General features: G+C 50.5%; 1 protein-coding gene across 35 annotated transcripts in view; it reads left to right on the top strand.

Moving 5' to 3' along the window:
- The window catches only part of LOC147116285 (cyclic nucleotide-gated channel beta-1-like), a 441,619-nt gene that overhangs the window by 403,953 nt on the left and 23,675 nt on the right, over positions 1 to 13,991 (top strand). For all 35 annotated transcript variants that reach the window (XM_085991115.1, XM_085991081.1, XM_085991080.1 and 32 more), the window contains 2 exons: positions 10,713 to 10,796; positions 13,318 to 13,436. In XM_085991115.1, the coding sequence (XP_085847241.1) occupies positions 10,713 to 10,796; positions 13,318 to 13,436 (203 nt within the window). The remainder of the gene's footprint in view (positions 1 to 10,712; positions 10,797 to 13,317; positions 13,437 to 13,991) is intronic.

Genomic DNA, 13,991 nt, shown 5'->3' with positions numbered 1-13,991 from the left:
ATCGAAAGCAGTAATATTGCCAGTCTTAGGCATCCTGAAAATCAAAAATGGCGCCTCCCGCGCTTTCCCACCTTCCCTGCCGAGTAAAAATGGCGCCTCCCGCGCTTTCCTGCCGCTGCTGACAATGCTGTTCTCCGCGGTTTTTATTTACACAGATATTTTTAATAGTTGGAGACTCATTCCTGCCGGACTCTCTGGGACTTTTCCCTCCCTCCGCTTGGTCCGAACGCTGACCTGCTTTGCAGCGCCGGCCGTCTCCCGAGTGCTCCACCCTCCGTCTCTGTTTGCCTCCGCCTTCCGACTCGCTGCTCGGACCCGCTGCAGAGCCACCCGATCGAGCCCCAGCCCGCCGCCCAGGAAGGATTAGTGCAGTACCTGCCACCAGCCCGGCTAGCTGGTGAAACCACAGGTTTTTTTTCTCGTTTTTTTTTCTTCGACCTTCGTCTGAGGAATCGATCTCCTTGAGGTGCTGCCGAATTGCAGGTAAGTCCGTTTCCAATTCGCCGCCACTGTTGTATCCGTGTGTTAATGGAGACATGGAATGCAGGAGTTGGTTTAACAGGTGTTTACTGAACAAAGTCTGGAGGTGAACTAAAAGATACAAGACACTATACAGGCTTATATACCTGAGTGGTCACTACCGGTATTACAGTACACAGGGGCTCTTAAAGGTACATACACTACAGCGAACATGCCGAGTGCCCGAAGAAGAGAGCCGAGATTCGTAGGGGGAGGGAGCTCCTGAAGCGGACGAAGTCGCTCCGGATCCGGTTTGATGACATCGTTGCCCACCCAATAGCCAAGGATGTTGACTGATGGTACTGATTTCACCGATTTGGACTCATTTAAGGTTAAGTTGCGACGACGGAGAACGTCAAAACATTTCTGGAGGTTGGCATCATGCTCCTTCTGGTCATGACCAGCAATGGTGATATTATCCAGATATGGAAAAGTGTCTGTTAAGTTCTCCTGTTTGACTAGGCTATACATTGCCCATTGAAAGACGGCCACCCCATTGGTGACCCCAAATGGAGGGCGTCAAAACTGGTAAAGCCGACCATTGGCCTCAAAGGCTGTATACTTTTTGTCAGAGTCCTTTAACGGTACTTGATGATATGCGCTCTTTAAATCAAAAGTTGAAAATACCTTGTTGCAAGGTTATTGACCATGTCATCGATGCGTGGTAGTGGGTAGGCATCCAGGTTGGTATACTGGTTAATAGCTTGCGAGTAATCGATGCAAAGACGTTTCTTGTGTTGCTTCAGAGGATTTTTAACAATGACGACTTGAGCCCGCCAGGAAGATGAACATGGCTCAATGATACTGTCAGCTAGAAGGTGAGAGATTGCTGCCTCGATAAAGGCTCGATCATCTTGGCTGAAACGTCATGATTTAGTGACTATGGGCTTACATCGGGGGGAAAGATTGGCAAACAAGGAGGGCTCATCGAGCGAAGCCGCCGAAAGCGCACAAAACGGTACTTTGGAAATAGTAAGCTCTGGCTTTGACCCTCCAAACTCAAAAGTGAGCCTTTTGTGTTGTTTCTGGAAATCCTGTCCCAGGAGCACATCACTGCATAGGTTCTTGAGCACCCCGAGCCGGGTGGAGAAATAAGTGTGGCCATTGAGGATAAGGTCGACAAGACAAAAGCCGGAAGAATTGGTGGTCAGTGTCGTCAGAGCCATTGCAATTTCCCTGTCCGAGGGGTAAATACGCAGTTTTAACTTACCAATAGCCCGCTCACTAATGAAGCTGTCAGAGCTGCATGAGTCGATTAGTGCACTCAAAATGTGTCCATTTATCGAAACCTTCGTGGCTGCATGGGACAGACTTTGGGGAAAAACAGCTGTGATGGGAGGAGGGGCAGTTTTACCCTTGACAGCTGTAACCTTAGTAGTGGTTCTTGGGGGAGGAGCAGTTTTATAGATTGCAGCTGTAACCTTCGTGGTGGCTCTTGGGGGAGGAGCAGTTTTATAGATAGTAGCTGCAAAACTAACAGGAGCTCTCGACTGGTATACCTTAGAAAAGTGGCCTTTGTTACTAACAGTGGTTCTTGACTGGCATACCTTAGAAAAGTGACCTTTCTTGCTGCAATGATTGCAGGTTGCGTTACGAGCAGGACAAAATTTCCTATAATGGAACGCACCTCCACAGAAGAAACACTTCCTTCCGGATTGCCAAGATGCCGCTAGGGCGGGGTCGTCATCAGTGTAGGTTTCTAGGGTAGGGTTGCCATCAGCCAGGTTGGAGTCGTCATCCGTGAGAGCTTCCGCCCGAGGACTATCGAAGGAGTCACTAAAAGTGATAGCAGCAGCCCGTGCACGTGGTGAAAGATAGGTATCTGCATTCCTCTTTGCTAAGTCCAGAGAACATGCCTGGTCATAGGCAGCCCGTAACTTGAGGGTTTTATTCTACAACAGACGCTGACGTATGAAGGGAGACGCAATCCCATTAATAAAGGAATCACGAATTAACTCCTCCTGGTACTGCTCAGCTGTAACAGCTTTAAGATTGCAATCCTTGCTGAGCCTGCAAAGTTTCTGAAGGAATTCGTTATGTGATTCCCCGGGTTGTTGTCGAGTTGTGGCCAGTAGATGCCGAGCAAAAATTTCATTTGGGGACTTGACATATAGCTGCTGTAGTATTTGGATAGCGGCGTCATAGTCTACACAGTCTTCGATATAATCAAACACATGAGGGGATACATAATTAGCAAGTATCTCTAATTTATCAGGAACATTTTCACCACACACCCTGAGGAAGTTGCTGAAAGTACAATACCAGTGTTTCCATACCTTAGCAGCTGTAAGTGAATTTGGGTCCAGGTCGAGACGGGCAGGGCTGAGTAGTTTCTCCATGATGGATCGATTACTTGTCTGAGTTCCCTTCTACGGTTCGAGTCGTAGCTGGCTGTTCCTGAAATCACCCAAAGCGTGGAGTCAATATCAAGTTGATTAAATTGACGTAATAAAACTCACTACGCACTTGGTTTGAGTATAAAGCAAGGCTTTAATCAACTTGTTTCAGAACATGGAAGTCTAGTTGTATTTCACTATCTCCTTGACTTACAAAATGTCCCTGGAAAGCTTGGGCCCATGCCCGAGTATTTATACTCCTTGGACGGCACCACCAGCTGGCCGTCCAGCGTTATTTCATAAGTAGTTTCTTGATGATGAGATTTATAACAATGACAATAGCTAGAATGAATGGGCACACAGATTCACCTCTCTGGCTGGAAGTACTTGGAGAAGGAGCGGGGAGGATTCAGTTGTTGTGGTCCACGTGGGAACCAATAACATAGGTAGAACTAGGAATGAGGTTCTGCTGAGGGAATTTGAGGAGCTAGGGTACAAATGAAAAAGCAGAACCTTAAAGGTAATAATCTCTGGATTACTACCTAAACCACAAATTGGCACGGGGACAAACAGATTAGAGGTTTAAATGCATGGCTGAATGGTGTGGGAGGCAGGGGTTTCAATTCATGGGGAACTGGCACCAGTACTGGGGAAGAGGAAGACGGACCCCACTTAAACCGGGTTGAGACAAGTGTCCTGGCGAATCGAATAACTGTGGTGGTGATATGGCTTTAAACTAATAAGGGGGAGGGAGAGTTCAGGAAGGGTAAATCTATAAGTCTGAAGAGAAAAGTCAAGGCTGTAGAGCCAAGTAGCGATTTGGGTAAAATCAAGCAGAAAGGGACAGAGGGGGAAAAATTTGGTTGATTTGTGCCTCCCATTAGCGCTAACTAATGGGCACTAATGGGGCGCAAAGCAACTAGCGCCCGGGCGCGGCACCGCCAACATCTCCCGCGAAATTCAGCGGGAGGTTAACGGCGGTGGTAACCGTTAGCGCCCTGCGGCGCTGCGCCTCCGGCGATGACATCATCGCCATGCGCAGCACCCTGCTTGTGCCCCAGCCGCAATCTTCGATAGCGCCCCCTGACTTACCGCCCGATGCAATGTCCAACGGGGTCAGGGGGGCCTACCAGCGGCCAGGGCGGCGCTAATTAAAGGCAAGGTGCCGGGCAGCCATTTTTGTTGCTGGCCGCCTGCCAGCACCTGCCCCTGTTGCTGTCCTCGGCCTCCTGAGCAGCGCCCACCTGCGGAGTGCCAGCAGCGCTCCCTGAGCCCGGCACTTCTCGAGTGCCGGGCTCTTTTGCCGTCACTCCGATCCCTGGTGTCCCAGCTGGGCCCCAGGTTGTGCTGCGCAAGGACTCTCCCCTTTAAGAAGGGGAGGAAGGCCTGCAGTACCGTGGTGTGATGTGCCGCAGTGCCGCGATATTCCCTTGCAACACCTCAAGAAGGAGGCAGGGTGCTTCCCTCTTGGGGCGCTACTGATGAATTTCGGCTGCGGGGGTGCTAATTTTTTCGGGGCACTGGCGAAGTTAGCGCCCCCAAAGGGGGCGCGACTCAATTTTTCCCCCTTTGTGTCTGTCTTCACAGTAGAAGACACAAAGAACATATTGGAAAGTGTGAGGAACCAAGGGCTAGATTTTTCAGTATAGGCAGTTTTGGGGCGCTAACCTTAGCGCCCGCCCAAAGTAGCGCCCCGTTGCCGGGAATTCAGTGGCTTCGCCCTAAGAGGTTGGTGGAGCGCTAAAAGAGGCGTTCCACTACTCTCTTTAGGCGCTAAGCCGGCGGTCCAGAGGGATAGCGCCCAGGCGGGGCGCAGCGCGGGTGCGGTCATTTTTGGACTGACAGCAGACCCCGTGGCGCCGACCAGCTCTTAAAGGGGGAAGGGACGAATTGGTCTGCTGCCACGCCCTGCACACTGCAGCCTTGCAAAGAGGCCTCAACACTGCTGCTCAGCCCCAGGGAGTCATGGCAACGCCAGAGAAGGCCCGTCAGCGTGCCCTGCGCTTCTCAGAGGGTGATCTGGACATAATGGCCACAGCTCTGGAGGTGAGGCGCAAGATCTTGTTCCCAGAGAGTGGGAGGAATCCAACCCACCACGACTACACCAAAGCCTGGAAGCAGATCGCCCAGAGGGTGACGTTCACCGGCGATGCCCCCAGGACCCACAAACAATGTCGTAAAAAATACAACGACCTGACCAGGATTGTCAAGGTGAGTAGCCTTTCCAGTCTCCTCCTCATTCTTGCATGTACACCTGACATGATGGGCAAAGGGAGCTGAAAGTCCTATTGGCCAGCCCTCAGCCAGCAGCATTGGGACAGTCATGAGCATCAAATGGCCATTCGGCACTCTACACTTTGGCCAAGCTATTCCACCATGGGAGGCTGTGCACACTACATCAGGGCTTCACTCTGGCCAAGCTATTCCACCATGGGAGGCAGTGCACACTACATCAGGGCTACACTGCGCACTTACAGCCCGTCCTTTCTCTTGCAGGCTAAAGTAGCCTTTAATCGCCAGGCCCGTGCCAGGGGTGGCCGCGCCAAGCTGCAGAAGCTCACTCGGCTGGAGGAGCGCGTGTGTGTGCTCATGGGAGCCCGTGTGATCGTCCCCACAGCGTGCGGAGTATCCGACCCTCCACTGCCCGGCAATGGTAAGGACCTCGCCTTTTGGCCCTCTCGCGTCGCACTGGCCCATCCGAGCTACCTCCTTTGCCACTGTCCCACCAATGCGCTGAATGCCACCAGTCCTAACTCCCTCGCTGACGCCGTCTCCTCACTCTGAAGCTACTCTTGTGCATTCCTGCTTTCAGCTGGTGACGACCAGGACCCTGAAGCTGCCAGTGACAGCACCTCCGAGCAGGAGGAGGAGGAGGAGCAAGCCGGACCATCGGGGGAACAGTCACGTCCCGCAGGAGAGGAGGAAATGCTTGACACCTCCTCACTGGACGAGTGCCTGGAGGAACTGTCGCAGGGCAATGCAGCTTCTGGGACCAGTGGCGTCCAGCCACCCAGGAGCCGTGCGCGTGGCCCGCGGCCTTCCCCCCAAAGGGGGGAAGGATCAGAGGGGAGTGCTGCTGATCGGCACACTCGCCGCCACCAACGTGGCAAGGGTCCCTTAGTTCGGCCCCCTCCTCCCCAGCGGGAGAGTCGCGACTCCAGTCCGGACACCTTCACCTCGGAGGAGGTGCGGAAGCTGGATAAGATGGCCGAGGATTCGGACCGGCGCCACACGGAGCTCATGAGCGTGGTGGGGCGCATGCCTGAGGCCATCGAGTCGCTGGCGACCAGTGCGCGCGAGTTCGGGGCAGCAACTGCCGCGAGTGGCCGCATGCTGACTGATGCCGTCAAGACCCTGGCGGATGTGATGCGCGCGCACACCAGGACAACAGGGGCACTCACTGCTGCCACACGCGCTGTCTCAGGCAGGCATCGCCAGGGCAGCCGCCGCGCTGGACCATCCCAGCAAGCCGCCCCTCGGCTGATTGTTGCGGATCCTGCAGTGCGGGCCCGGCCGAGTGCCACCGCGCCACAGCACCAGCCAGCGCATCCCAGACGCCAGCTGGCCCACATTGCGCCATCCGTCGCCGCCATTCCCCCACTGGGGCGTCAAGGGCAAGCGGCTGCAGCTGATGGTGGCCAGGCTCAGGTGCGCCACTCAGCAGGCGGCCCCTCGAGGCCCAAACGCCGTGTAGGCCGCCCCCCAGCGGCATCTGGCGGAAGGGCATCTGAGCCTCAGGCACCTTCCCCCAGCCTCGCAGCAGCCACTGGGCAGAGCTTGCGAAGGAGCAGCAGGCCGGGCAGGGGAGGCAAAAGGCTGGGCAAGGTCTCGCCCTCGCGGGCCACTCAGTAGAGGGTGTGGCCAGCTTTCCTTTTATATGGCGGTGGCCATCTTTATTTTGCCCATGGTTGTGTTGTTGGAGGGCTTATTTTTTGCGTTAGGCCGACGTTGAGGCCCGGTTTGAAGAAAGGCGGAGTGACTCCTCCCCAGTTTGTGGGAGTGAGTCGTTTGTTGGGCTTTTTGTGGGGCCCGTTTATTGTTTTTGGGGATTCATGTGGGAAGGGCTTTTCATTTTTGTGTAATAAAAAATTATCTTTATTCATGCAGTCTCCATGGTTGTTCTTCTTAGTGTTTGTTGGCTTCGCCGGCTGAGGGGTTGCGGAGCAGCTGCATTCATCTTCCCTCATGGCCCCTGGCCATTCCCTGACAGGGGGCTTAGAAGTACCGTGTAATAAGGTGGCGTCGTGCGGCCCTTGGCCCTGGTCGCTCCCTCCTGGGAACGTACTCCTGCTCCTCCTCCTCCTCATGCTCCTCCTCCTGAGGTGCTGGTCCAACGTCAGGTGGCAGTGCCTGAGTCCTGCGGATAGCCAGGTTGTGTAGCATGCAGCAAACCACCACAAATTGGGAGACACAGTCCGGCGAATACTGGAGAGCTCCGGAGCGATCAAGGCAGCGGAACCGCTGCTTGAGGACCCCAATAGTTAGCTCGATGATGTTGCGGGTGGTTTGATGGCTCTTGTTGTAGGCCTCTTCAGCAGCGGTCCTGGGCGCGCGGAGCGGGGTCATGAGCCAGGTGCACAAAGGATAGCCTTTGTCCCCGAGTAGCCATCCTCTTGGGGGAGGCTGTGCCTGGAACATGTCATGCACAGTACTCTGCCGCAGGATAAAGGCATCGTGGCTGCTGCCTGGGAAGCTGGCATTGACTGCCATGATGCGCTGCTTGTGGTCACAGACCAGCTGCACATTCAGAGAATGGTAGCCCTTCCTGTTGCGATACTGCTCGCCATGCTCCAGAGGGGCCCGCAAAGCCACATGCGTACAGTCAATGGCGCCCTGCACCAAGGGGAATTCCCCGAGTCTGGAAAATCCCAATGCGCGCTGATGCTGGCTCTCCAGGGCCATGGGGAAGGAGATGAATTGGCTTCTCCTTCTGAACAGTGCTTCGGTCACCTGGCGGATGCAGCGATGCGCGCGGTACTGGGAGATGTTTGCTATGTCCCCAGCAGCGTATTGGAAGGAGCCGGTGGCATAGAAGTTCAATGCCACCGTCACCTTCACTTCCACCGACAGAGACGTCCTGCACCTGAGCTTTGGCCGCAGATCTCGGCGAGGCAGGTGGCAGATCTCTGCAATCACCTCCTTTCGGAATCGGAGCCTTTTAACACATCGCGCGGCACTCATGTTTAGGTAGGAGCGCTGCTGGCGGTATAGCCTGACTGGGTAAGGCCTACGTGGCCGACGCCTGTAGCCCCCTCTGCCTCTAGCCAGGGCTGCCCCTCTCACAATGCGTCTGCGAGCCCTACGGACATGGAGCTGCAGCTCCGCGTTGGCACCCCATGCAACCCCCATCAAATCCTGGCAAACACTCAAATTTCCAAAAGGCCACTTGCAGCGCTCTGGCCTGAGTCCAAAAATACCTGAGCTCTTGCTGCTTGAAACCAGTTAGCTATCCTCCTTGTTGTGTCTCCAGAAATGCGTTGCACAAGAGTGTTTTCTGAAAAAAGGCTGGCCTTTATACTGGAGAGCACGTCCCCTTTAATTTGCGCCCCCCGGGGCCCGCGCTGGTTGTGTTGCGTTCCTTTTTCCAAACGCTCCGGCCGCCAGCCGCACAATGGGGCGGTCCGACTGAAGTTTGGAATCGGGGCGCACAAAGGGCGTTGCATGAGGATGTGACGTCATTTTCTGTGCGCGCATCCGGGCGGGCGCTAAACTTTGCGCCGGCGCTAACGGGCAACTTAATTTGGGGCGGGGCGCAAACTGCGCTGCGCACCGGCGCTACACGCATAGCGCCCGAAAATCACTTCTCTTAAGGCGCTAACTGCTGGCGCTATCAACTGAAAATCTAGCCCCAAGAGTCTAATGAGAGTGAGGAACTTAAAGTAATTAATATTAGTAAAGAAAAATTACTGGAGAAATTAATGGGACTAAAAGCCGACAAATCCCCTGGACCAATGGCCTACTTCCTCAGGTTTTAAAAGAGGTGGCTACAAAGATAGTGGATGCATTGATCTTCCAGAATTCGCTAGATTCTAGAACTGGCCCCGTGGATTGGAAGGTAGAAAATGTAACCACGCTGTTCAAGAAAGGAGGGAGAGAGAAACCATGGACTATAGGCCAGTTAGCCTGACATCAGTAGTAGGGAAAATACTGGAATTCATTATTAACTAAGCGGTAACAGGGCACTTAGAAAACGACTAGGCAGAGTCAACATGGTTTTATAAAAGGGAAATCGTGTTTGGTAAATCTGTTTGAGTTTTTTGAAGGTGTAACTAACAGGGCAGATAAAGGGGAACCAGTGAATGTAGTATATTTGGATTTTCAGGAGGCATTTGATAAGATGCCACACGAGGTTGTTGCACAAGATTAAGGTTCATGGGATTGGGGGTAATATATTAGCATGGATTGAGGATTCATTAATGGACAGAAAACAGAGAGTAGGAATAAACAGGTCATTTTCAGGATGGCAGGCTGTAACTAGTTGAGTGCCGCAGGGATCAGTGCTTGGGCCTCAGCTATTTACAATCTATATTGATGACTTAGATGAGGAGATTGAGTGTAATATATCCAAGTTTGCTGATGATACAAAGCTAGGTGGGAAAGTAAGCTGTGAGGAGGACGTAAAGAGACTGCAAAGGGATATAGACCAATTAAGTGATTGGATAAGAAGGTGGCAGATGGAGTCTAACGTAGGGAAGTGTGAAATTACCACTTTGATAGGAAGAATTGAAAAGCAGAATATTCTCCTACAAGAGGCAAAAAAACAGACCTGTGTGAGTGACAGTGAGGCATTCACCCAATGGATGCAGTGCATTTGGTGAGGGTGACTATGAGACACATGTATCAAATTACATAAGGATTAGAGTGATTGTGAATGGTGGATGCCAAATGGGGAGGTGATTGTGAATGGTGAATGCCAAATGGGGAGGTGATGAATTGCATAGAAAGTGAAGGCTGAGAGCTGCCGAAAGTTGAGTGGGTGTGAGGAGTGATGTGATGGAGAACACTTAGCAAGACAGAGTGAAAGCAGGGGAGGCGGGTGATGTGCCTCAATAAATCCGAGACTCGATGTTAGCGAAACAAAACAAGGCTTTTATTGACTTAGAAGGTAACACACAGAGGAGAATGTATCTTCCATCCAGAGGTCTGCCGTACTGGATGTGCTGCAGGCTGGGCCAGCTTACATAGGAGCCAGGTATGGGCGGAGCCCTACACACAGTACAATACAATGGAAATGAAACTGAAACCAACCACAGTCACAGGCAGAGAAATACTGATGAGTGATGAATGGAATATTTCATCACAGCGAGCTTAAAGCAAAAGATGTTGTAGTTGTATCAGCAAATGTTCTCACTTTTCTTGACCTGGTTAGGTCTATAAACCACTTGCAACATTGTATCCATGACACGGGGACAACGCTGCTGCTTCTAACCTCCTCAGCCACCTCCAGCCACCCCTTCCTCGTGAGAGCAGCAGGTTTCTTCCTCCCATTGCTGGGGAAAAGTATGTCCCTCCTCCTCCTGACTGCACCCGGCAGTAATTCCAGTGAGGCGCCATTAAATCTGGGTGCTGCCCTTGTTCTGTGTCCATCATCCATCCTGAGCACCTCCAATTTATATTTGTGGACTGTCCCTTTTAAATACAGCTGAGATGGCATCACGCGGGTGTGCATCACGCCCGCTGCACAACTTGGCGATGCGAGTTCAGTTGAGATTGCAGATTCTGAGCCGTTCAGTTGACATGCAGGTTTCCTCCATGCAATAACCCTATTTCCACCTGATGAAACGGCAGATAAAGAAAAGCAGCCTGTACAGGAGCTGAAAGTTCAATCCTCATTCCATTTGCTTCACCTCTCCACAGGGCTGTGACAGACAGATGGTTTATGACATGCTGAAGCGTCTCAAGCCTGTGGTGTACCTGCCTGGAGACTACGTGTGTAAGAAGGTAACCGCAAAACCCCATAATAGGTCTGTTAAAAGGAAGACTTGCATTTATATAGCGCCTTTCACAACCTCATGATTTCCCAAAGTACTTTACAGCCAATGAAGTACTTTTGAAGTGTAGTCACTGTTTTAATGTAGGAAATGCAGCAGCCAATTTGCACATAGCAGCAAGGTCCCACATGCAGCAATGTGACAATGACCAGATAATCTGTTTTCGTGATGTTGGTTGAGGTATAAATATTGGCCAGGACACTGGGGAGAACTTACCTGCTCTTCTTTGAATAGTGTCATGGATCTTTTATGTCCACCTGAGACAGAAGATGGTTTAACGTCTCATTCAAAAGATGGCACCTCCGACAGTGCGGCGCTCCCTCAGTATTGCACTGAAGTGTCAGCCTAGATTTTTGTGCTCAAGTCTCTGAAGTGGGACTTGAACCCACAACCTTCTGACCCAGAGGTGAAAGTGCTGCCGCTGAGCACGACTGGTACGCCAACTGGCTGTAGTTTGCATTTTATATCCTTCCCGATTTTTATTTCCATTTAAGTCAACGGGAGAGATGTAAAATGGGCTGCTGATCCGCTATCACCCATTTTACACTTGTGCACAAGGTCAAGATCTACCGCTCTGCCCCTTTCGTTACAAATTTTTTTTAAAAATCCACAACCTCCACCACAAACATCACCCAATTAGCTAATACTCAATATTTCAACCTTTAAACATGTGTCTGTGTTAGCATTTCAAAACAAAATTAAAGATTGAATAAAATTGAATTTTGTTTGTCCAGCACTTGCAGTCTGGATGACGGCGAACTGGCAACATTCGCCGTCATTCCGCCTTTGAAACTGACCGCAACGTCTGGATTTGGTGCCTGCGCATGCGGAAATCCTGAAGTTGCGTTCTGTCATTCACAGCTCCTACACAGGCTGCACTGTGCCCGCCCGCCCCCCCCCCCCCCCCCCCCCACACAGAGCTGGTAATCAGTGTAATCACTCAAATCAGGGATACGGACAAAAACTTCGGCTCTTCCGCAGTAATTACGTTGTTAAATTCCCCACTAAAAGTTAGACCCGAAAGGGATTAGGTGTAACTGGGGTTTTAACAGCGTATTGACTGCTAACCACAGGTTATGGGCCTGAAAAACTCATTGTAATTTTGTGCACTTTGAAATTTATCCATTTTAATAAAAATTAAAATTTCTAAGAAACTTTTTTTTACATTTTTTTAAACATTTTTTTAAAGTTTGTTCATCTTTATTTCAGGTTTTCCTTTTCCCCATGTGAGAGCCCCAGTCTTTGTTTTGCTCTCTCTAACATTTTTAAAAAGTTAGAATTTTAAAAGCTTACTCACTTCCTTGTTTGCTGGCTGTGAGAATTCTGTGTTTTGATTGGCTGCTTAAACAGCTTGTTGACGTCACAGCAGCTCGCACAAGGGGATCCCCACTAACCTCCATTGATTTGACTTGAACATCGTAAAACCCAAAGTTCTCGACACAGACATCGCGAGATCTTTGTGCGAAGCTTACTTCAGGGCCAGCGGTAAAAGCCTTTACTTTGCCGCTGACCGCAAATTCTGGGCCTATATGAATTAAGAAAGGCGATTTGGTCCTGCTGTCATTAGGAATAGGCTAGAAATGATCTTTTGCCACTGTTTGTGCGCACTGAGCTGGGCGCCCTTCATCAGTAAGAGACTTAACGGTCAACAGAATGGTGCAGTTGTGAATTGAATACAGTTGTATTCTCACCCCTGACTCCATTGTGTGTATACCAAGGTCCCATTTATACCTAACCCTCCCAGCGGGAACTTGGCGGGTCCTGGGCAGAGGTCCGATTTACGCCCTGCCCGATTTACGCCTCACCCGATTTATGCCCCACCTGATTTTATTCTCTGTTAGCATCTATCCAGATTTAAAAAAGAAAAAGAAAACAAAGACTTGTATTCATATAGCGCCTTTCACGACCACCAGATGTCTCAAAGTGCTTTACAGCCAATTAAGTACTTTTTGAAGTGTTGTCACTGTTGTAATGTAGGAAATGCGGCAGCCAATTTGCACTCAGCAAGCTCCCACAGACAGCAATGTGATAATGACCAGATATTGTTGATTGAGGGATAAATATTGGCTAGGACACTGGGGATAACTCTCCTGCTCTTCTTCGAAATAGTGCCATGGGATTTTTCACGTCCACCTGAGAGCGCAGACGGGTCCTCGGTTTAACATTTCATCCGAAAGACGGCACCTCCGACAGTACAGTGCTCCCTCAGCACTGCAGTGGAGTGTCAGCCTAGATTTTTGTGCTAAAGTCTCTGGAATGGGACTTGAACCCACAACCTTCTGACTCAGAAAAGGGGGCTAAAATGGTAAATGAACAGGATAGTTTTGTGTATATGTACATATTTTTACATTAATCTATGCGTACTCACACACACATTAGCTGCATCATATTCTCGGACAGTTACCTGTAGTTCTTGATCCCATATTGTCAGTCCGGTCTGCTGACTGGAAACCGATTGCTTATTGTTTCAGGGAGAGATTGGGAGAGAAATGTACATCATTAAAGCTGGCGAGGTGCAGGTTGTTGGCGGTCCTGATGGGAAGACTGTGTTTGTGACTCTGCGAGCAGGCTCTGTGTTTGGTGAGATCAGGTGAGGCTCCATCAAGTGCTTTTCTCAGACCAGTTCCGGTTCAGAACCAAAGTTTCCCTTCACTCAACCCAGTTTATAAAAATCCCTGTAAAAATGTATTTAAATGTAATCAATAATAATTGGAAGAGGAAAAAGGGTTTAACAAGCTGTTTTCTTCAGGGAGGGAGGAGTCGGGCATCATTCCAAACACTGTGATGTCACATGCAAGTGATAGGTGCCCTCTGGTACCTCACCCAAGTGGTCACTCTTTGTGTTCTAGACAGTAAGAGTTAGCAGGTTATTCAACTGTGGGGGATCATTATAGCCGAGCCTCATCCTGTCTTTATTTCATGCCGTATATGCACTTCTAACAGGAGTCATTAGATTACAATTGGGAGTCATTGGATTACAACCAGAAACCAGTAGATTACAACCAAGAGTTGTTAGATTACAATTGGGAGTTACTAGATTACAACCAGAAATCAGTAGATTACAACCAAGAGTCGTTAGATTATAATTGGGAGTTACTAGATTACAACCAGAAATCAGTAGATTACAATCAGGAGTCATTAGATT

Source organism: Somniosus microcephalus, chromosome 6, assembly GCF_052327205.1.
Source record: "Somniosus microcephalus isolate GS21.2 chromosome 6, FLI_Smic_1.0, whole genome shotgun sequence".
In the NCBI taxonomy this organism is placed as follows: Eukaryota; Metazoa; Chordata; class Chondrichthyes; order Squaliformes; family Somniosidae; genus Somniosus; species Somniosus microcephalus.
Note: the sequence above shows the minus strand (reverse complement) of the source record. Positions and strands in the feature narration are given on the sequence as shown.